General features: G+C 31.3%; 5 protein-coding genes and 1 long non-coding RNA gene across 9 annotated transcripts; 4 read left to right on the top strand and 2 right to left on the bottom strand.

Moving 5' to 3' along the window:
• Positions 1 to 43: 43 nt before the first annotated feature.
• Positions 44 to 8,233, bottom strand: LOC139993068 (sodium-dependent nutrient amino acid transporter 1). Its single transcript, XM_072014475.1, has 9 exons — positions 8,115 to 8,233; positions 7,902 to 8,027; positions 7,028 to 7,268; positions 4,791 to 5,028; positions 2,883 to 3,257; positions 1,911 to 2,277; positions 1,193 to 1,469; positions 531 to 625; positions 44 to 331 (listed from the first exon to the last, which is right to left on the bottom strand). Exons 1-9 carry the CDS (start codon positions 8,145 to 8,147, stop codon positions 194 to 196), a joined length of 1,890 nt encoding a protein of 629 aa, XP_071870576.1. The 5' UTR covers positions 8,148 to 8,233; the 3' UTR covers positions 44 to 193.
• Positions 6,411 to 13,619, top strand: LOC139993070 (uncharacterized). 3 transcript variants are annotated; one of them, XR_011801278.1, is made up of 4 exons: positions 6,411 to 6,943; positions 7,037 to 8,955; positions 9,430 to 11,977; positions 12,550 to 12,688. XR_011801278.1 is itself a non-coding variant. In XM_072014479.1 (3 exons), exons 1-3 carry the CDS (start codon positions 10,770 to 10,772, stop codon positions 12,878 to 12,880), a joined length of 633 nt encoding a protein of 210 aa, XP_071870580.1. In that variant the 5' UTR covers positions 10,733 to 10,769; the 3' UTR covers positions 12,881 to 13,619. The 3 variants fall into 3 exon arrangements, 1 of the variants encoding a protein (XP_071870580.1); XR_011801279.1 differs by having other exon boundaries at positions 7,037 to 8,495; positions 11,746 to 11,977; XM_072014479.1 differs by lacking the exons at positions 6,411 to 6,943; positions 7,037 to 8,955 and having other exon boundaries at positions 10,733 to 10,865; positions 11,746 to 11,951; positions 12,550 to 13,619.
• On the top strand, positions 12,989 to 15,774 carry Ift46 (intraflagellar transport 46). Of its 2 annotated transcripts, none has more exons than XM_072014478.1 (4): positions 12,989 to 13,121; positions 14,128 to 14,366; positions 14,537 to 14,728; positions 14,870 to 15,774. In XM_072014478.1, the coding sequence occupies exons 2-4, from the start codon at positions 14,152 to 14,154 to the stop codon at positions 15,444 to 15,446; spliced, it is 984 nt and encodes a 327-aa protein (XP_071870579.1). In that variant the 5' UTR covers positions 12,989 to 13,121; positions 14,128 to 14,151; the 3' UTR covers positions 15,447 to 15,774. The 2 variants fall into 2 exon arrangements, with proteins under 2 accessions (XP_071870579.1, XP_071870578.1); XM_072014477.1 differs by having other exon boundaries at positions 13,011 to 13,121; positions 13,800 to 14,366.
• A 704-nt stretch (positions 15,775 to 16,478) lies between these two features.
• Positions 16,479 to 20,732, top strand: Clc-b (chloride channel protein 7). Its single transcript, XM_072014490.1, has 12 exons — positions 16,479 to 16,861; positions 17,126 to 17,233; positions 17,420 to 17,618; positions 17,691 to 17,944; positions 18,032 to 18,209; positions 18,274 to 18,798; positions 18,865 to 19,034; positions 19,103 to 19,282; positions 19,373 to 19,582; positions 19,653 to 19,898; positions 19,983 to 20,063; positions 20,135 to 20,732. The coding sequence occupies exons 1-12, from the start codon at positions 16,706 to 16,708 to the stop codon at positions 20,234 to 20,236; spliced, it is 2,409 nt and encodes an 802-aa protein (XP_071870591.1). The 5' UTR covers positions 16,479 to 16,705; the 3' UTR covers positions 20,237 to 20,732.
• LOC139993075 (uncharacterized) lies at positions 20,214 to 23,041 on the bottom strand. Its single transcript, XR_011801280.1, has 3 exons — positions 22,900 to 23,041; positions 22,555 to 22,813; positions 20,214 to 20,618 (listed from the first exon to the last, which is right to left on the bottom strand). It is a non-coding gene; the product is annotated as an uncharacterized lncRNA (long non-coding RNA).
• LOC141445864 (uncharacterized) lies at positions 21,222 to 22,223 on the top strand. The gene has a single exon (XM_074111997.1). It carries the CDS (start codon positions 21,598 to 21,600, stop codon positions 22,108 to 22,110), a length of 513 nt encoding a protein of 170 aa, XP_073968098.1. The 5' UTR covers positions 21,222 to 21,597; the 3' UTR covers positions 22,111 to 22,223.
• Positions 23,042 to 23,095: the final 54 nt, after the last annotated feature.

Raw genomic sequence — 23,095 nt, forward strand, 5'->3', positions numbered from 1 at the left:
AATTTGTTATTAACTTATTGCAGGAAAAATTGCACACAAGATATTAAATTCTGGTTATTCGAAAATCGTGAAACATTTTTTTATTGAGAACGAACAATTAAAATGAGAAATGATGAAAGTCTTAGGGAATTTATGAAGAAAAAGTTATGAACGAAAGAGATAAAATCATATAGACGTGCGAATCGTTTTATTTCTACTTTAAAAAAGCTTCAACACAACCACCACGATGCCGGAACTTTTTTTCAGCTACGAATTCCTTCCATTCTAGTCGAGTCTTAGGATCCAGAGGTCCCCATTTCTCTTCGCAGGGCCTGAATGCTGCTTTCACGGTCTGCAAAGGGAATGTATCAATTATTAACAAAGTTCAGAGGATTCAACCTTTTTTCTATCTTTCAACAAACTTTCCGATTTAACCGAAATCGACTTAATCAAATTTTGCTTGATTTCCATTCGATATGATCTAAGAACAACAAATGTTGATAGTATATAGGATGAATGAAAATTTATGACAGTTTATAACAGACACTTACTTCGATCAATGATGATGATCTTAGTTCCACTAGTTTCTGCAAAATGCAGCCAACAATCGCGACGACTCCTAAAAATAGCAGAAACCAGCCGATTCCTACCAAAAATTCGATTAATCATAAATCAATATAAAGTGTATTATATATATTCAAAAATTATTAAATATCAATTGATAAAGTATAATAATTATATTAATTAATAAAGTAATTAATAAAGTATATATTCATTTATGCAAGATGTATCATAATATATGTGCCATATTTTGTGTATATATGTGTATCATAATACATGTATAATAATATCGTACATATAGGAGTTGACGAATGGACAGGAGACACAATAATAATGGAAAAAGTTTAATAGCCACTGTAATGTTTCAATAATCCGCAACTGCTTAACTTCGTAAAAGACGCTGAAAATAGCCACCCTTCGTATTTATACTGTAACCTATACTATAACTCAATACTGAGTTTAATTCATTTTTGCAAAAATATGACACAATATGACGATATGATAAATATTGTTTTTTAAACAGCTAACTGCGTTCGATTTGTATACATGTCGATCCAAAACTTTATTTTGGCGCGGTTAAATAATTATTTTCTAAAAATCTTATTTCTGATTGAATGTGAAAAAAACAAGAAAGAGAGAACATTTTGCTGACCATAAGCATAATCCGGAAATGGTACGCCGTCGTAAGTGGGTGATTCGTAAGTGATGATCGTGCAGATCAAAATAAAGATCATCAATAGCGGTGCGATCACAGCCCAACAAAGTCTCCAATAAAATGACGGTCTTGAACCGAGCATGAACTCAGCATCATTGAGGAAATTCGACAGACCGTAGATCCAGAATATCGTTACTATTTCCAAAACAGCGACTATGATCGCCACGAATGTGCCACCATAATAATCCACCAGTGTTATAAACCATTGGCCACCCTTGAATCATTAAACTTTCTTTAACATTTAAAATTCTATTCTTCGAGAAAAATTAATATATATATATATATATATATATATATATATATATATATAACTGTACAAAATTTGTAAAAATTTCCCTTTTTCTCTCCTTCAAAATTAAAAGAAAAGACATTGTTCGTCGTAGTAATTATACTTCCTCTATTCTTCGATTCTTAATTAATAATAATTCAGCTGATTAATAATTAAGCTTCTCTAAGTTCTGGTAAATTTCTTTATCTATTTTTCCAAAGAATCACCCGCATAGTAAATTAAAGACTGTAATAAAGTTTTTGTAGATTCTTTTAAAGCTCAAAACGATAAGAAATCAGGCCAGAGACCTACAACGCATTACTAAAAGACTAGTATTGCCGGCGGACGGATGATATTGATATTTTCAAGTACGTAAAATATTCTTACAGGGGTGATATAGACGAGGCTAATAAAGTATCCAAAAATTGAAACGATGAGCACCAGCTTCCAGTTTTTCACGTTCGGAAAATGATCGCAGAGGATGTTAAAAACGGCGCTGCAAAGGGCCACGGCGCTTCCGATGCCAAGAACAAACATCATCACGAAAAACAAGACGGCAAAAAGTTGAGGAACCACCTGGAACTGGGACAGTGCTTCGGGATAGGAGATGAAAGCCAGTCCTGTACCACCGCGGACCACTTTCGATATATCCGTGGTGCCCATTTCGTGAGCTAGATTTCCAAGAATGCCGAAAATCGTGCATCCTGCTATTAGGCTAGTGAAGGTGTCCAAAGTCGTCACTATCATCACGTCTCTGTCGAATGAAATGAAATATAGAATTAAAATTTAGATAAAAATTAGAGAGTCGTCAAGTTATTTATGTATTGTTATTAGTCGATTTTGCGGATTTTTATGCATGTATGGTAAATTTCAAAGTACAAAGATATGGAGAATATACGTAATATGGAAAAATGTATAAAATATACAAAATAGAGTACTACCCTTTATAACATTTAGTGGGTGAATTAAATCTATTTCGGTTCTGTTTCTTCAGTTATGAGCTGCGTTCATAAAAATACGAAATTGCATAAACATCTGCAGCCTAATAATCAATATATTAAAGTCAATAAAATAATAATAATATATAATAATAATATAATAATATAATAAATAATATAATAATAAATAAAATAATCAATATATAAAAGTTTTTTTCGTTTTGTAAGAAAATAATAAATGCACAACATATTTCGATTTAGATTATTTTATTGAATTATGTACGATCCATTTTGTTCTATTGAAACAAAAAGAAAATGTACAAAATGTTGTGCTTCTATTATTTCCTTATAAAATGAAAGAAACTTTTAGGCGACCCAATATTATGCACATAAATCAGAATAATTGTTTTGAGAATTTCACCTGCGAATGTTGTGTCCGAAGTTGTTATAAGAAGAATACGTGAGGATTGGACCGAAACAAATTGACAGAGAAAAAAAGCATTGGGTGATGGCAGCGTACCAAACACTTGATTGCCATAGTTTGTTCCAATCCGGAGTAATAAAGAAAAGAATACCATCGGCTGCGCCCTCCAGTGTTACCGCTCTCACTAACAAAGCTATCATAACAAAATAGGGGAAAATAGCAAGAAAATATGCTGCTTTCCCTGTACTTTTCACTCCACGACACAGGATACAGAAAATCGTTGCCCAGGTTACGAAAAGACCCAGACAGAGCTCCCACGAGGGTGTTCCAATTCCATCTTCGATGGAGTCATATTCGTTCAGGACAATTTTTCTGGAAAGTCATCAAATCAGGTGTTAAACGAAGATGTACGTACATATATATATATATTAAATTTTAACACTATTATTTATTAATTACTAATTCATTTAACTTTCTTGAATTTATCAATTGATTAACTTGGAAATTTATTATTAAACATAATTTCATTATTAACATTAATTACATATTGAAGGAGGAAGATTGGAAGAAGAAAGATAGAAAGATATAAATTGAGCCTCGTGGAAGACAAATTGGATAACTCCACTTTTCGTTAATTTCTTAATTTCATCGTACATGAGTTTACTTGTCGTAAGAAGATGCCACAAGCATGTAACGGTGAATTCTAAATGTGTGTTTTCGGGGTTGAAGTGCTAATCGTCATGTCTGGCGGTAAATTACATTCAACTTTTCCATGGAAACGTTAAAGTAAATTACACAGAAACGTAAAAGGAAAGATTAAAAGATTCTAGAGAATTAAACGGACCAAAGCTCGGATTGGGCATTGGTCATTAAGCAATGACAAGGATGCGAATGAACTAAAAAATCTCGTACGAGTTGACTGTATGCGCGTTAGATTGGGGTTAGGTTATGCGCATTAGATCGATGGTAAAACAGAGGATGAATCGAAAGGATTTGAGCGCCTTGTCGTCTATTTTCGAAAATTAATAAGTTTTTTCTAAATATATTGTACTTTGTAAATTCCTTTAATACCAACATATTATGTTTTCTTTAATAATAATAACAAATAAATTTCTTATTATTTTCATTAATTATAGTAGTACTGCATATTTGTACAACTTGCAAACTGAAAATACTCGAAACGAAAGAAATTACTGAATAATTTCTCGAAAACAAATTTTCGAAATCCTTTATTATAAAATTTATTAGAAAATTTCTCGAAATCCTTTTATACCTGCTTTATCATCAACCTGAAACATCGAATGCCATCTTATTGTGAGCATTTAGCATCGAACATTAGGCGTTGAGAATTGACTATTGGGCATTGGCCATGGAGTAGGAATTAGGCACGGATTAGCTACAGATTGAGAAACTGCTGTCTAAAGCAGACATTGGTTTTTCGTAAAGAGTAAATAGATACATACTTCTTAGCGACAATGCATGGTTTTGACGATTTTACGACAAACCTGCTGTCACTTAGCCTTACCTTCATTCGGTAATTCATAAATTACAGTAAGGCTAAATAACGGCAAGGATTTCAGAACTTGGTAGGAACATCGGCAGGGTGCTTGAGTGAACGTTTGGAAAGTGAATAATAAACCGGCGATTCGAAATCGCCGAGTTACGAGGCGTCGATGACATAACTGTTCAAAGGATGTGTGAGATAGTCTATCGGTGGCAAACATATTGAGTATTGAGCTTTGAACATTAGGCTTTGAGTATTGCGTTTTGAGTATTGAGTATTGAGCGTTGAGTATTTTGCTTCGAGTATTGAGCATCGAGCATCGGACTTCTCATGGAAATGTTTTAATCACGTTAGTGATATAATTAGTAATTAAAATCTGTGATTAAAAATGGTTGACGAACCTAAAATATAGTTCTGCAGAGCTGCGAAGAGTTCTATCATCGTCGTGCAACAAACGTGTACTCCTATTTACATCCTTCGGAACTGTGTCAATGCATTGATCCTTCCATTCTTCCCGGCAAAAAGACCAAGGTAGTTCAGATTGAAAACTAGCCACCAGATAGTAAAGTGTTAAACTCATTAAACCGCCGTAGCAAGTGACAACGGAAAATGCTGCGATTGCCTGGCCGTATCCCAAACCTAAGACAGTATTTATATCAATAATATCCGATTTTTATTCTAAGAAGCATTAAGAAATATTTGTCAATTGTGTAAGAAATTGTTGGAATAATTGTAAGTGAACTCTCACATATTTTTTTGTAACCTTGAATAACTTTTCGTAAAGAAATTTTTAATAATTCCGACGAAAACTCGGTCAAATTTATAGAAATATGAAAATTAATTATATCGACTACATTAATAGAATGTGCAAGCAGCGATAATGCTCGCCAAGGACAGAAATACTTCCTTGTCCAACTTTATGTATTTTCATTAATTACCCTTTTCCTGAAATAAATTAATACAGTTTTGGAATTGTAAAATAAAGATCAGGTTGCAAGTAATATTCCCATACAATTTTAGAACGGGATATTTATTTAATCAGTCAGTAATTATTATTGCAGTTGCAGAGTACTGTATATATGCATGTTTTTTTGCAGAATCTCCATAAGAAAGGATAGCACTTTTATATATATTCATTGATCTGTAACAAACGAATGAAACTAAAATAAATAATTAATTAGCTATTAACAATTATCGTAACAAGTGGCATAACTACTGCGATACATATCTCCGATTTCTTATCAATATTAATATTAAACTTGTATGCAAAGATTAATTTACATTCCGTGGAAGCTTCTTTAGAACTTGTACTTCATTCTTCATAAGAGTTCATGCATAAATTAATTACGTATAACGTGAATTCTGTGAAAATGCATGGCGTCACTCTTATGCAACGATTCCATACGATAATTGTTAATGACTATTTGAACAAAAATTCCGCTACAAAATTCTGTGTAAGAATTCGTTGCGTTGGGATCTTTATTACACGACTTTATTATACAATTCCAAAAGTGGACGAATTCTTTCCTGAAAGAAAAGCAATTAACGAATATTCAATAAATTAGATGGAGAATTTCCTTATATCTGCCCCTATTGCACAGTAATGCGCTTCTTGTCTTACACACGGCATAACTCTGTCCTTGTCGAATAGTAGCGTGCTCCTTAGCTAACACTTCCTTAGATACCACCTTGCACATTCCATTTACCTACATACATATATTCATGTTGCTTTTACGCAATTCAAACCAACTCCAATAGATGACAGCACCGAAGTGACCATAGAAAAAGAGGACAGTATTGTGCGACAAGGACAGACATACAGTGGCGGTCACAAGAAAGTTTTGAATTGAGACACTTTGAATTGTGTAGACTGTGTAACTTTCATGCTAACAATTTTTTACCATATTGATAACAGTCATCTATTCTATCATATACGTTACGGTAGAACCTCGATTATTCAAAGCAATGCGGATTGGATCCACCTTGAATAATCAGAAATTTTGATAATACGGAAAACTCTATCATTAAGTATAACTCTTATTAAGTATAATTCCATTCTGTAAAATTATGGTGTATTTTTATATTTCTTATGGTATAAATTTCTTTTCCGCCACTGTATGTACTCGCGTCAGACAAAGAGAGCGATAATGAGTAATAAGGATAGCAATAGTGTTTAGTTCGGTTTTTCACCACTACGTGGCGATAATGTTTCAATGTTCTATCCATAAATCAAACAAATTTTCGTTAGTAAAAAAGATTAATTAAGAGCATTAGTTTGCGAACTTCTGCAATTGTATCTGGCTAATTGGACCCTCGATTTTCCTTTTTATGTAATTTGAACCTCGATATACATTTGTAAGAAGGTATATATTTTTTACGCAAATATTCTGAGACGATACAATGAACTTACGCATTATTTACGTTATATCAAATTGATTTGTACACTTTTTCGGATGCAGTACAACGCACAGTTTAAGTTTCTATAATTACGTAGAGTTAAACTACACAAAGTTTTATACGTATAGTACGTAGACGGAACAAATATTTATATTATGTAAGTATATTTCATTTCTCCAATTATATTTGTAAAGATACAAAAGTTTAATGAAAATCCTCAGTCTACTCATTAATACATTACCTTTCATAGCCGGTACCATGGCCCAGGTTTTCGCGCATGATTTGCTGGTAAATTGACCGAGGAATCCTTCCAAAAAGTAAAAAGGTTTGCCGACAAAGAATAACACGATTATATAAGGTATTAGAAATGCACCACCTCCGTTTTCATAGGCAGTGAAAGGAAATCTCCATACATTTCCTAGACCAACGGAAGCAGCGATGCAAGCCATTAGAAATTCTAGACCACCTCCCCATTCTGCTCTCTGAGAAAAAGAAGTGATGTGCAAATTGGTTTTACTATCATCCGGTGGCGCAATATTGAGATAAGTAATTAGCAAGTATATGTTAATCAGAATAATGGTAGAAAGAGACCTCGAATGAAAATCTCAATAATTATAGATAAATACTATTAAAAATATTCTACTTCGCGAAAGGTTCAATGTTTTATATTAGACTGTAAATGTTTATTTATTTGTGAGAATTGAAATTAATACAGGATTTAATTTCAGAGTGGGTCGCTGTAAAAAAGTTTAGATTAGAAAATTCGAAGAGCCAAAAATTTATAAGTTCAGAAATTCGGAAATTCTATAGTTAATATAACTTTAATGTGAAAGTTCCAAAACTCGAAAATTCCAAACTACAGAAGTTTAAAAATTCCAAAAATCAGAACTTCCGAAATCCTACCGTTCAACAATTCGAAAATTTTGCATCCCAAAAAGTTACAAGATTCGATAGTTTCAAAATTCAGAGATTTAAAAATTTCAAGATACAGAAGAAAACAATGACAAAAAGATATATTAACCAAGTCCTTGTAATTTGTTTCACGAACGCAATGTTAAGAAGCGAAATCCCATTGTTTAAATCGATCGGAAAAGTAGTAAAAATTGATTACATACAGAAGGACTGTTTTCCGATGTTACTTGTTGCACGTCAGGTTCTCCTTTCGATTTTTCGCCATTCCCTTTTCCTTCCAAGTAAATATTTTCCATCTGGAACGCCTCGTTAGCGTAGCCATTTTTCTTCTAAAAATATTCTACTCGTTAATTGAAAATTTCAACTCGTAATCGGACGGATTACTCAAAAATCCTAGTCGCTATAAAATCTCTCACATAAGTTCCATTGTCGATCTTCTCCATCTTCATCGAGTATTCCCAAGAATCTCCAAATTTCTTATCCTACAAATATTCTATTCCACCACTAATGATCTTAAAGGAGGATCACTACTTTCCTAGCAGTTCATAAAAATTATTTACCAATCATCACATGTAACGAAATCACGATATCATTTCAGAAAAGATCGATGAATTCCAAAACATAGAACTTATCACGAATTTTTCAAGAATTCACTTCACTTCACTTCATTATGAAAATAAACGTTTCACTGAGATTGGAAAGGATAATAAAATACATAGTAAGTTTAATGGTAAAAGGATAATAAACGATATAAAAATTGAATTTGGACACTGGATTGGGAGAAAGATAATAAAATAGTAAGTTTAGTAATACAAGAATAATAGATGATATAAGAATTAAATTTGAATACTCGTAACTTAATTAGAAGAATACTAAAATAGAATATTAAGAATAGCAAAAATAAATAAATCCTTCTTCCAGATCGACGAAACAAAAAAAGAAGACAGAAAATCGAAAAATTATTAATAAAATGATTAATCAAAACTAAAGTAAACTTAAGTTAAAGAACCTATTTTTTCGGATACAGTTTCTTACTCTTAATGACATTTGTAATAAGGATACTTTTAAATGGGATTGTTGAAGGATACTCGATCAGCTAGCTCGAACAAGACTGATGCAAAAGTGACTCGTGCAAAGTAAAACTGAGTTTTAGCGCGCGAGTAGATTAGATACGTACGATCGTTAGTAGACGCTCTCTTTCGTAGCACGAACTTCATCTTGGTTTTGTCAAGGTGTTTTATGCACGATACCGATGTAGTACGTATCGCACGTTGTTGAGTATATTCACGTTCGAGCCATAAAAATTGTATCATGTACTTCTCGAAACAAAAAATCAGTGTTTGAGATTTGTTGAGTTTTCTAGCTTCAAATTCTTTCTCAATAACTATAACAACTTCTGATTTCTCTGAGAAGTACTTCTTTCTTTTTATAGAATTCTTTAAATGGAAAAGGTAGTAGCTTTTTAAATCTTTATTCTCTCTACTTATTTTTCCTTATTTTTATAATATTATATTAATATTAATATTAAAAGTTGTTAATGTTAAAAGAATATTAATGTTTTATATATTTATTTAACTTTTTATCTCTGTTTGATTAATGTAATGGAACTTTTATAACAAAGAATGAAGTGGTTTTGCGAAATAAGTGTAAGATAAATTAATTAAGAATTTCCTTATTTTTATAGTTCTTGTCAATATTAACAATTTATTATATCTTTTCATTTCTTTTTAGGTACAATTTTCATAATACTGAGTTTATTCTGAAGAAGCAAAGCCTCCATAAATAACACGTCATTTTCATAAAAACATTCCCTTTATTTGAAGTTTACTAAATAATGTCGCTTTATCGATAAATTTTATTGATCTGATATCACGGTTCATAATGAATTCAGGACAATAAAATCGGGTAATCCAACAATCATTCCTCGAACGTGTAAGCCTCAAAGCTTCATTCAACGATAAAGAATCGTAATCAGCTTGTTCCTTTATCAGCGTAGATAGATCAGCATAGAATAGGCCAAAAAAACGGTGCAACCATAAAACGCACACAACACTGTCTGCTCTATCGGATGTTCAAAATTTTTCCTTTAGCTTTTTAATTTATCTCAAATAATATAATATTGAAAAAAGACAAGAAAGGAAGAAATGAAATCTATTTATGAAAATGAAAATGATACCTCGCAAAAGTTAAAATAGGGTAGAAAGTAAAAAATAAAAGTTAAGAAGCTATAAAGAAATTATGGAAGCATAGATTCTTGTTAACGAAAATCTTGGATATGGTGTGCTTCGTGGAAGATGCTAACGAAATATACCTGCCACGTGCTTGTCTGCTCACTCATATACAATAAACGTGAATTGATAATTTAGATTAGTGGGAATTGCTGAGATATTTTTTGATTACGCGGAAGATTCTCTCGACGTGTTTGAAATTTCATGACTTTGTCTCGTCAATTTCACTTTCAATCATAAATTAAAAATTTTACTTATAGAGTTAAAAATTCTTTCTTTATAAATTATATATGTCAGATACGAAGTATATATAATACTCACATATTCTTTCTTCCAAATTTTTAGGTAGATCTGTCAAGATAGCTGCAATTCGATATCCGTTTAACGATATATTTTAGAACACCCTCTATACAGAGACGTAAAACGGGACGTCTGACAAACGAAGTTGCTTTATATGTAAAAGTATAAATCAACAATCAATAATAAGATTTCAATATTTTTATTATAAATCTTCTTAAAATAACATATACATAATTCACATCAAATTTTGTTTTCTCTAATATAATTCTTTTATTTCATTTATTTGAAGTCACATGCACATTTATGGGTTAGGTTTAATTTATACAATGCTGTTTTAGATTTATTATATATACAAATATCTCTTGAATATTATAATATTTCCTATATCGATTTCTATAACAAATGACAGTGTAATCTTGAATCGCGAAGCTTTTGTCAAATTCTGGGCAGTAGGTAGAGCAATGTGAGATTTTTGTGGCAAAAGATAGTCGGACAAATTTCCACTGTATCCACGAGAAGACGAGGGAACCTGCGATCGAATTTATGATGATCAATCAGTGGCAATCGATGATGGACAATCTGAGTGACATTTATTATCTCGTGCGGTTGATAATCCGTCAAGTTTCCATATACTTACGAGTAAGATCGCGTGATTAACCTCCTTATTACAGGAACAACGGAACATCCAAATGTCAATCAGTATGATAGAAAAATTACTTAAATTAAAAAAGCTATTTTTCTGTAGTATTTAAGAAGAAGAAAATAACGTTGCGCTTGTATGGGACCCTTTTTTATCATATCATGAGTGGAATCCAAAAATCCCAGTTTCAAGGCGCGGATATCATTATTTTACAACTTATGCGTATATAAAGTTTGTGTATATTGCACAGTTTATTTGGATACCATATTAACTTTTATCGATAAACTCATCAACAACAAATGATACTAACCTCTCTTGAGCATCTAATCTTTCGCTGATTTACTTACATCTGACACCAATATGATTCTTAATAATATTAATGAAACCTAACCCACATCAATATCAATTCATTCTGTTGTCCTTTCATTGTTGTGTTATAAGTAGCCACGAAGGTTAGTTTTAAGATTCGTTATATCTAGTTCATCCATCTGTCTTTGATTTATATTTTATGTTTTATTTTATATATTCTCGATAGATGTCATTGATGGCTACTTTACGATATAGACTATGTAACAGAAATTAAAGTAAATTGTTCTAAAATTATCTGAAAGTCTCATAGGTCAACTTCAACAAAATGACACCAATTGATAGTTTTCGATCGAGCTCTTGATGATGTAATAAATCATGTATGTCTCCCAGTAAACACTGCAATATGCATAAACTTTACATACACATAGTTCTTAAAATAATGAACTCCGTGCTTTAAAACCAGTACATATGTAAACACTTTCCAATCTTATTTGTCAAAAAGTGTGAAGTATATGTTATACAAAAGAAAAATCACAAATTCGGTGTGTGCCCCAAAATAAAATGTTTCAGGATGTGATTCTTTATAAAGTCTTCTGGATGGCGACAAACGACAACTTCGATTCTTCGGATACGAAACTTCGTATCACGTTGAGGAATATTACGACAGATGTCGTAGCTTTTTCGGTCATCTGTGCCGTTCTTTTTCTCCTCGTGGTTCTCGCGTCCAAGTATGAAAAGGATGAAAACCAACTTTTTACACCTGTGGGAATAGAAACGTTAGTTTATGCAATGAATTATTATGGTAATTATCATAGTGATTGATGCAACAGGAAAAGGAAATGGATAATCGCGAAATTGTCATTTTAATTTGAAATTTTTGCTAGTCTAGTGGGAATAGAGTCATTTGATTAATTAAATGGCAGAAAAATATTAGGGTACAAGGATGCGTAGGTACTAATCCTACTGTTCTGCTTACTTATTCTTCACGCTTTATATTCTGTGAAATATTTTCTTTTCAATTTCTGAAATATTTAATTCATGAAGAGTATGAAATACACAGAAAATAGTAAATACATATATCAAATACTAACACGAAATATTTAAATACTATTTATATCTCAGTAATATTTATTTAAATGTAATTTTCATGTCGGGTCATAGATCTAAATATAATGATAGGGTTAAGTAAAACGTTTTTCATTTTTTAATTTTTAGAAATTAAATAGGCATTCTTCTTAACCATCTATATGTATAATCAACTCTACTTAGCAAAAAGAGGAACTAATAGAGTTGCTCTATCCTACATAACCCCAATTAAAAGAAAATCAAAAGCTTTTCAGTGTGCAAGTATTAATTTTTCCAATTTATTTGTAGAGTCACAGTAGATCACCCACAAGATCCATTCTGCGTTTCAAATACGAATTCCAATACGACAAACTGTTCCCACGCTTGCGGCGATTCGATATTACCGCGCAGACGAATTTCAAAGAGAAATTTCTCCGAGGAAGACATAATCAGGGTTCGTTCCTGTAGCGAGAAAAGAACCACAAAGATTCCAAAGAAATCGATTTTCGGCCTAACCATGAGCCAACCACAAAATTGTCAAAGTACCCAAACCACTCGCGAAATATTTCATAAAAACAACCAAAAATGGTTGATTAGACGGACAAGAAGCGGCCATATTTATGGAAAATATCCTGTATAGCAAGAATTATGATAATTTTTGAAATTTTCATTCATCTACCTCAAGAATGCACAGAAAACTTGAACAACGTGAAAAAAAAAATCAAATGAATTTAATTATTCATAAAAATTTGCATCCAAATGTTGAAACCAAATGCACAACTAATCATAAAGATAGTGAACATCGATGTTACTATTATGTGCCTCGACTGTTGAACATTCCAGACAATTAACGATGGTTTAAGATTATCAGAAGAGCGCAGGTAATGAATCATTTCTCAAGAATCAATTTTCGACGTGAGCTTTGAAACAAATGATTAAGCATGAATACCTCTATGTTTATTAATTCCCAGATCGCAGATCACTGTTTGCCATTTTTATTTCTCTCTCGCTCTTCTTTCTGTTTCTTTCTTTTTTTTTTTTTAATTTATTTAAGCTGCGTTGATTGATTTATCTCACGAGACAATTTTCATTTTTTCAGAGATATATCATTTTACAAAGATTTTTGAAATTTTATTTTTAAGATGTTAATATTGTCTAAGTGTACAAGTTTGTAAAACGTATTTTATTCTGAGGAAACTTCAGTAATTGGTTTTTGTAAGAATGAATTGTTATTTACCTGAATTTTATACATTGCTTCGTATAAAATTTTATTTACATTCTTGAGATTTTATTTCTTTCATCGTTTAATTTGTTACTATTGTATAACGTGACGTTTGTATATGCAGTGTTTGTTGTACGAATAAATATCGTTTGATTTTTCATGTCTGTTCGATTGATTTCGTCAAAGATGAAATATTAATTTTTATTGGATGCGTTATCGATGAAGAAATACAGTTGTATCTGATAAAAAGCGTCGTGTTACTAAGCTTTTTATATTACCGGTTATAAAAACTATATACTAATGTGATGTCGCAAGCTTAAACTGATTTCGTTTCTAGGAAATATTGATCGCGCATCCGTTTCGATCATCTGTCGATTATTTCTATTTCTGTCTAACATATTCTACTGATATAGAAGAACATAAGCCGCATATTGTTATTATAGATGATTAATTATATAAACAAACAAATCTCACTTGCGCGCAAAATACGAATATTCATAAGAATATATTTGATGAGAATAATCAAGCCTGCGCTCATCGATCCACGACGAAACCATGGAAACAGCCAAGGCACAGAAATCAAAACAATCTTCGTTTGAAACACCGATTCCTACCAACGATTTCACATAATTGTTTCCTCGGGAAATCGTTCTGAATTTTTCAAGGAAACAGATACTCATTTTCGAACAATGGATATCAAAGATAGCAGCGACGAAGAAGAGACACATGATATATCAGCGTTCACGAAATTCGACGAGAGTATCGAGGTACGAAACGCTGAGGAGATACAAAGTCCAGTGAATCGTAGACCTTCCAGTTCGAGGAGACCCAGACAACATCCGATGAACGAAAGCCGAAGTGCTATAGGAATAAATTCACCTCGCGAAAAATTCAATTTTCGAAGGTAATTCAATCAAGGATTAATTGATACGATTCTTTAATAATTACATTAATAGTATTATAGATGATGAATTCTCACCTACTATAATTGTAATTTTGTTATTTTGATCGCAAGATTACAAATGAAATGAAAAATATATTTTCTTTAAAACTCTTGCAATAAAATATTTACAGATACTCGGATCATGATAACAGCTTTGGGAAATCCATGGGAATCCATAGTGATCCATCAGACAGTGAAGAAAGCGATGATGATGATATTCAAGGAACGAGCAACGCTCAGCCCATTGAAATTTATAATCCTAAGGATTTTGAGGATTTAGAAGTGTCTACTGAGATGAAGGAATTATTTCAAAACATAATGAGGTATCGTCGATCACGCCTTCTTAATCTTTTATTGTCTCTTAAAGATTCTCCTATCTACTGCAAAATACCTTGTATACATTCAATTCTTTTATAGTAATAGTAAATAACGTAATGATAATTGTGTTATTTATTTTTCATCAGGTATACTCCACAAAAGATCGAATTAAATTACAAACTCATACCATTCATCCCCGATTACATCCCAGCAGTGGGTGACATAGACGCTTTCATCAAAATCCCGCGACCAGACGGCGTAGAAGACAAAATCGGTTTAACAGTTTTGGATGAGCCTTGCACCAATCAATCTGATCCAGCTGTCCTTCATCTTCAACTTCGTAATCATTTACGAAGCGGAGGAGGAGCGAGACAAACGGTGGTTAAAAGAATCGAAGATGCAGAAAAAAATGGGAAGTCAATCGAGAAGTGGATCGAGGATATAAATCAGCTTCACAGAAGCAAACACGCTCCCGCAGTTAACTTAACGAAACCGATGCCAGACATCGACTCGTTGCTTCAACAATGGCCACCGGAAGTTGAGGACAAGCTTAACGAAGTTGAATTGAATTTCACGCAATTGGATTGTCAACTACCAGAACTTATCGATCTTATATGCAATCTTTTGGATATACCATCGGAAGAGGGCATGAGATTGGAGGCATTACATATGCTCTTTACGCTTTATTTAGAAGTTCGAAATGTCAGAGCGCAGAAATATTAATTGTAAGGAAGGTTTAAATGTACTGTGATGAGGATATAAATAGGGAAATTTTACACTAAATTTAATTTGATTTAGTTCGTAATTATTACTTGAAATAAGAATTTGATAGCTATTTTGTATCTAGAATAGCTCGAAGTACGAGAAATGTATTTTAAACTTGTATATATGTATATGATAGAAAAAAAATAGGAATAACATTTTTCCCTATTTATATACTGTTATCTATAATGGAGGTTTGATTATCAATTTTATTTTGTGAAGAATAATAATTTCTATCAATTGTAAAGCATTATACATAATTAACAATAATAACGAACGTAAGAGTTTACATTCATATAATCTGAATACCATGTTTCCACTCAATGGAAAGAATTTACATCCGATTTACGCAACTACCATTTTAGATAATATAATCAGAGACCACTGATTTACAATTAATTACATATAAAAGGAAAAGTATTTCGATTATGACAACATCATTTACACAACATATTAAACAATGTCAAGTACATAATACATTATGATCAAAGAGAAATGTTTGACAAGTGAAAGGAAAATAAGAATTTATCTCAATTTTCCTTGTTGCTCAATCTAAAACCGGAAATGTTATAATATCATACATCTTTTCCTTATTACTACTTTCCTTACATTTACTATATAATCACACTTTTTATCTTATAGAGTGCATTCTTTTCTATTCCAACTTCCAATAATTCTAACACGTACTATGAAATTTCAAATATTTCGATTTTCCTCGTAAGAAGCGCTTGTGCATTTTCTTATCCAAATAACAAACTTCCGGTTTCACGAAATAATAAATTGAGGATTTCCCAATTATTTTACAATTTTTACATTCCTACAAATTTCTTTCTTAAAGAATTTAGTCTTTTCAAACCAAGTTTTTCGAAGATACGAATATGACATCTATTACAATATGACACATACTATGTGTGCATATTTAAGAAAATTTAAGAAAATGAATATTTAAGAAAAATGTACATAACCTTTGATCAAATAATTATAACAAATTCTGTAACAATGAAAATGTAATCATAAGTTGAGCACCGCTTTCACTGAACATGAATCATAGTATTAGTCACGTGATTGACAATATGTATACGTAATATATATCTCTTTTCTTTGTATAAGTTTAGCGTGCAGTAACAGCGCGTAACGACGAAGTTGTATCTGTACTTAGGCGATGATTTTTCTTTTTGTACTTTGTAAAATTTGATTGCAGTGACAGTGGTTGAAAAATTATGGACACTTCGACGCATATAAACGTAATGATAAACAGCAACATCGATGACAGTGTTGACAGTTGCGTGAATGATGAAAATGATACAGAAAAGCTACTGAAACCAAGAAATAATTTTGCGTCATATTCAAACGATAACATTAACATTCGATTTCGGGTATGAAATATACAATAATCTAATAATGACAATAATCTAACGGCAAAGTGTATCTCTTCAAAATTTCTTTCTTACTTTTTATTTGGCACTATGAAATAACCTAGCTAACACCTGTCTGCTTTCACACTATTATGTATAAACACAAACTCTTATCTTTTATAATGTTGATAAGATAAAAAAGATTCTTTCATATGAAAATGAAGTATTGTATAAGTTTAGAATCTTATAATTATTTTTAATGTTTTAATCTTGTATTTTTGACAGAATGCAGCATCGCTAAGTATTGGGGAAACACTTTCCAATAATCCAAGGAGACTTAATACAGAAGAAATTCCTCCCGGTGCTACTAATTTCCTATCAACTAATTATGAGGTACTTTGTCTTTGTGATATATACTTTGTATATAATTTTCTTATTAATGCTTATAATTATAGTTATCTTTAATTTTGATGAATTTTCTGCATCAATTATTACCAATATCTTATCTTAAAAGTAATTAAGTTTCAAGGAAATATCATATGTAAAATACATCTGCAATTTTTATTTTTCTTCTTTCAGAGTTTAGATTATGATCCCTGTGAGAATTATCTTCTTCAAGATGAAGAAAGAAAAAAAGGCTACAAGTTTATAGTTAAGAAGAACTTTGCCAGATGGTTTATTTTCTTATTGATAGGTATCTGCACAGCACTTATAGCTGGTTTTGTAGATATTTCTATAGAAGAATTATCAAACCTAAAGTATGGTTGTTTAAAATTGTGTATCCTTACTACTGTATACAAATAAAAAAAGTATATATATAAATTTGATTGTTCCTTATAATTAATAACAGATGTAGATCAATGTGTAACAACAAACTGTCTATGGCTGCCATATCTACTATGGTTAGCCTTAAATTTTGCACCTGTTTTAATAGGTGCTATTTTAGTATCCTATATAGAACCTGTTGCGGCAGGTAGTGGTATTCCACAGGTAAAGTGTTATTTAAATGGAGTTAAAATGCCTCGAGTTGTTCGTATAAAAACATTAGCTGTAAAAACAATAGGAGTAATTTGTACAGTAGTTGGAGGCCTTGCTGGTGGAAAAGTAAATATTTTTTATTACTATCTCTGTAGTATAATTTATTATAAAAATACAAAAGTCTTTCAATACAGAATAAAAATTATATTCTAGGAAGGACCTATGATACATTCTGGAGCTGTGGTAGCAGCAGGAATATCACAAGGCAAAAGTACTACATTTAGGAAAGATTTTAAGGTATTTCAATATTTTAGAGAGGACCATGAAAAACGAGATTTTGTGTCAGGAGGTGCAGCTTCTGGTGTATCTGCCGCATTTGGTGCGCCAATTGGTAAGTGTCAAAAAACATAGTATACATAATACAAACATTAATTACTTGATTAAAAATAATTTAGGAGGAGTATTATTCAGTATCGAAGAAGGAACCAGTTTCTTTAATCAAAGTCTCACATGGAGAACATTTTTTGCTAGTATGATTACAACATTTACGCTAAATATCATCCTTAGTACGTATCACGGACGACCTGGTGACCTTTCTTATCCAGGCTTACTAAACCTTGGAAAATTTGAGACAATTCCCTATCAGATTTACGAAATTCCTCTATTCATGATAATGGGAACAATTGGTGGATTTTTGGGCGCTTGTTGGAATCATCTAAATTATAAAATCACCTGTTTCCGTTTGAAATATGTAAAACAGAAATGGTTAAAAGTAATAGAAGCTCTTGCAGTTGCTGCACTAAGTGCAACACTGGGTTTTAGTATGATTTATTTTCTGGACGACTGCAAACCATTAGGGCGAGATCCCACGAAATTTCCCATTCAAATGTATTGCAAGGAGGGTGAATATAGCGCAGTTGCAGCTTTATGGTTCCAAACTCCAGAAAGTAGTGTACGATCTTTGTTTCATGATCCTAAAGGTATGCTGGTAATGTGTACATATATAGAACAACATAAGATGTATTTAATCAATTTTTTGTTTGTAGGTTCCCATAATGATATTACTTTAGCTATCTTTGTTGTCCTCTACTTTTTTCTGGCTGTTGCTACCTTTGGTCTGTCCATGTCTAGTGGACTGTTCATTCCATCCCTGCTGATTGGCTCTGCATGGGGTAGACTAATTGGATCAGGCCTTGCAAAAATTTTTCCAAATTGCGTAAGAAACGATTATAAAAATAAACTCAAAATATTACAGAAAATATGAATTACCATAAATTATTGCAGGTTGTTTTAGATCCTGGGAAATATGCTTTATTAGGTGCAGCTGCTCAATTAGGAGGAGTAGTTAGAATGACAATAAGTTTAACCGCTATACTAATAGAAGCCACTCAAGGAATATCCTTTGGCTTGCCACTTATAGTAGTTCTTATTATGGCTAAATGGGTTGGAGACTTTTTTAATGAGGCATGAAAATATATTATATTACTCTGTATTTTTACATTTTAAAACGTCTATGTATTACTCTAATAATTGTTATTATTTCTTATTCTATAGGGTATATATGATATTCATACACAAATGGCTGGAATTCCCATATTACCATGGGAAGCCCCACCGTTATCAAACAATATATACGCCAGTGAAATAATGAGCCACCCAATAGTAACACTAAAAACTGTAGAAAATGTAGGGCATATAGTAGAACTTCTTAAATGTGTAACATTTAATGGGTTCCCTGTAGTTGATCCTCCTAATAGTGATGAGGTACTGAACATTATATTATAAAATATCAAAAAATTTATCGTTTTGTTATATCTATCTTTTTTTATTCCAGACTGAAATACATTCGTATGGACGATTTCGGGGACTAATTTTACGTTCCCAATTAATAGTATTACTACAAAATAAAATTTTTAACAGAAACTTAGAATATTGGGAAAAGTCATTAAGTGTTAAATTATTCAGAAAAGAATATCCGAGATATCCAACAATTGATCAAGTGACCATAAGTGAAGAAGAAAAGACTTATATGATAGATTTAAGACCTTTTATGAATCCTTCTCCTTATACACTACAGCATGTTAGTATTTTGTTAATATTTTATCTATAGATTATTATATGACAGATCAAAAGAATGTTCTTTTATTAATCATTTCATTTTCAGTCTGCGACACTGCCACGAGCATTTAGGCTCTTTAGAGCTTTAGGTCTTAGACATTTACCTGTAGTCAATGATACAAATGAGGTACTAACAATTAATGTATTCCATAAAAAATCTCTACTATAGAAAAATTGTGGTTTTCCATCTTTTTGTAGGTAATTGGGATTATTACAAGAAAAGATGTTGCCAGATTTAGGATATGGGAACATAGAGGAAGAATGGGTCTAGATGAACTTCTAATTACTAATAAAATTTAATTTTAGCTTTCTTGACATAAAATTTAATATTTAATTTATGAAAAACAGTTTATAATGATATTATGTACAAACATTATGTTTTTATATAAAAATAGAAGAATTTTTATATTTAACTTTTCAGTAAAGAAAATCTAGGTATTACAAAAAGAAAGTAAAGAGGCAAAATCAACCAAAGACACAATGCACATAATATTAATTATTTATAAATAATTGCCAACCTAGCCATGACCATAATTTAAAAAACAAATACACTGGGATAATGACCAACGATAAAAGAAAATAATATTCATATGTTGAAATATACATTGGAATTAATATCCTGTTATAATCACCTCTACAGATTATAATTCATGTGATCGAGTATTCAAGACCTATGTACAACCTGCAACAAGAAAAGGATATTTTATAGAAGTTTTCACTTCTTTTACCAGTATAATTAAGTCTCTTAAAATGATGAATTAGATTCTAGAATAAATTATCTAACATTTACTATTTATTATGTTCAAATTTATACACAATATTTATATATTGTAGAGTATCTACAAAATACAAATATTTTAGAAAAAGTAAAGAACTGAGAAAACAGTTTGTATCCTAAATAGTTATGCTTTATATATACATATACATACATTATACAATGTCTTATCAAGAACTTTCTGTTAAATTAATAATAATTTTTATTTTCTCTAGTATATGTCTATATCTTAATATAAAGTAACTTGATAAAATATCTTGGCAAATAAGATTGGCAAAGATTACTAAATACTATCAGGTATTAGTAAAATTATATTTTGCGCACTTCCCGCATAAACGATATCAATATCTATAAAAATTAAAGATGTAAGAATTGTCGCCAATTAATTCTGAGTTCCTATTTCGGGAATAAATCACCTTGAGATAATAATATGTGCACGGCATGAGAATACTATCTCTGTCTAATCTGCTATAAATCGTGGCTTAAAAGTTTTTTCGCGAACAATAAAAAGATTCTTAGTCAGATCTTACGTGCAACTATAACGATATCTTCCTCCTCATGAGTGTTCATAATAATTGCAAATATTTGAGACCGATAAACGAGTGAAAGACATTAGAATGCATTAACGCAAGTGTTAATACGGAATTAATTATAATTTATAGTCGAAATGCACGTAATTCGAATATTTAACAACAGTATCCACGACGGTTCGCCATTTCAATGATTGGTTTATGAATTATCCACGCTTGCGCGTACATCAATAAGAAAAAGAGAGGTAAATTCAAATAATTTTACGGGTGATTTTTTTTTTTTTTTCTAAACTGTATACCATTATTATTATAAATATATATTGTTATTGGAAGACGTTTTATGTAAATTGAACAAAATGAACAATTACAAGTGGAGTAGAAAAAAAGGTACTTGGCAATTAAATAAACACGATAATCCAATAAAAGAGAGGAAAAAGGATAGACACAGACTATTAACAAAACCTCACGAAACAGAAGAAGAAGCTATAATTCGGAGATTTCACGATGCACAAAGAATGGCAAGATTTCGAGCTAGAAAGAAGAAAGCTTTGGAGGATGTGGAGGCACTTAAGACAGAATTAAACAGAAGAAATATTACTTTTGAAACTATTGACTCTATTGTCTCCATAGCAAAAATGAAACAACTTCAAACATATTTCCCTATACAAAATCCATCAATTGTACATTCAGCTTGTGAACAAAGTAAATATTCCCAATTATTGAAAGTCATCGAGGAATTAGGAAGGAACATTAAATTAACATATGCTGGTAGTAGAATTTCAGTAGAGAGATTAAAACTAGGTATCATAAAAGCCAGAATGCTGGTAAAAGAATGCTTAATGGAAACAGAAATAAATTCACAGCAATAACTGGCAATATATAAGTAGACATAATATAACTTATGGTTATGATTCTATTAGAATGTATAAATATCTTATTTAAATTTTATATAGCGATAAATATAGCAATATTACGAGAGTAATACTCAGAGATCATTTACTGTTTAAACAATAGCAATAATTGTGAGCGTTATGCTCATAGACGCTTCTCTTCCATTAACAAATGATAAAACACAAAAAGAATTACCTTCACCACTGAGAAGGATATAAATGCTATGCAATACATGATCATTAAAAATAAAAAGAATTCGTTGATATAGTAACAATAATACTCCATATAGGTTATGAAAAAAACACGTGTGAATAATAACCCTTTTACATACGAAAAATAAAATTTAATAAAATCCGACGACGATTAACAATAGTATCCCAATTAACAATAATGTCCCATATAATTAATATATGAAAACTTACTTCCGATATAAAAAATAATAATTTACTTGCTTAAATTGAACAAACTAACTCTTCACAAATAAAACACGTCGGCTAATTTATCTAAATTCATATTGGCAAATACAGAAACGATAGAATTCGAAATAATGCCAATTGTCTCATAAGTTAATCTGTATCATTATATTCAATTATCACGTAATATTTGAAAAGCGTTTCGCAATAAAACTTCATTGAAAATGTATCTTCCCGGCAAGTTGACCGTTAAGTCTCACCTTGTCGTCTGAAAGAACCGAAAAGAAAGCTCGTCAACATTTTCTCATTCTCTTAAAGGAAACCGGTCTTCCGAATCGTGAAAGAAAGACTTACCGTGAGTCGAATATATTCCTTTTTCAAGAAAACATTTATGGTGTATTTTTGTTAATCGATGGAAAATAGAGGAGTCATATCGTATCGCCATTCGTAGAGACGATAGAAACGGTCGAGCATTCCAAGCATCTTTGTAGATTCTTTGGAGACAATGTCGTGTATTTTAAGACGCGGCCGGTTTTGGTCAATTGTTTTG

Source organism: Bombus fervidus, chromosome 12 (genome assembly GCF_041682495.2).
Source record: "Bombus fervidus isolate BK054 chromosome 12, iyBomFerv1, whole genome shotgun sequence".
In the NCBI taxonomy this organism is placed as follows: domain Eukaryota; kingdom Metazoa; phylum Arthropoda; class Insecta; order Hymenoptera; family Apidae; genus Bombus; species Bombus fervidus.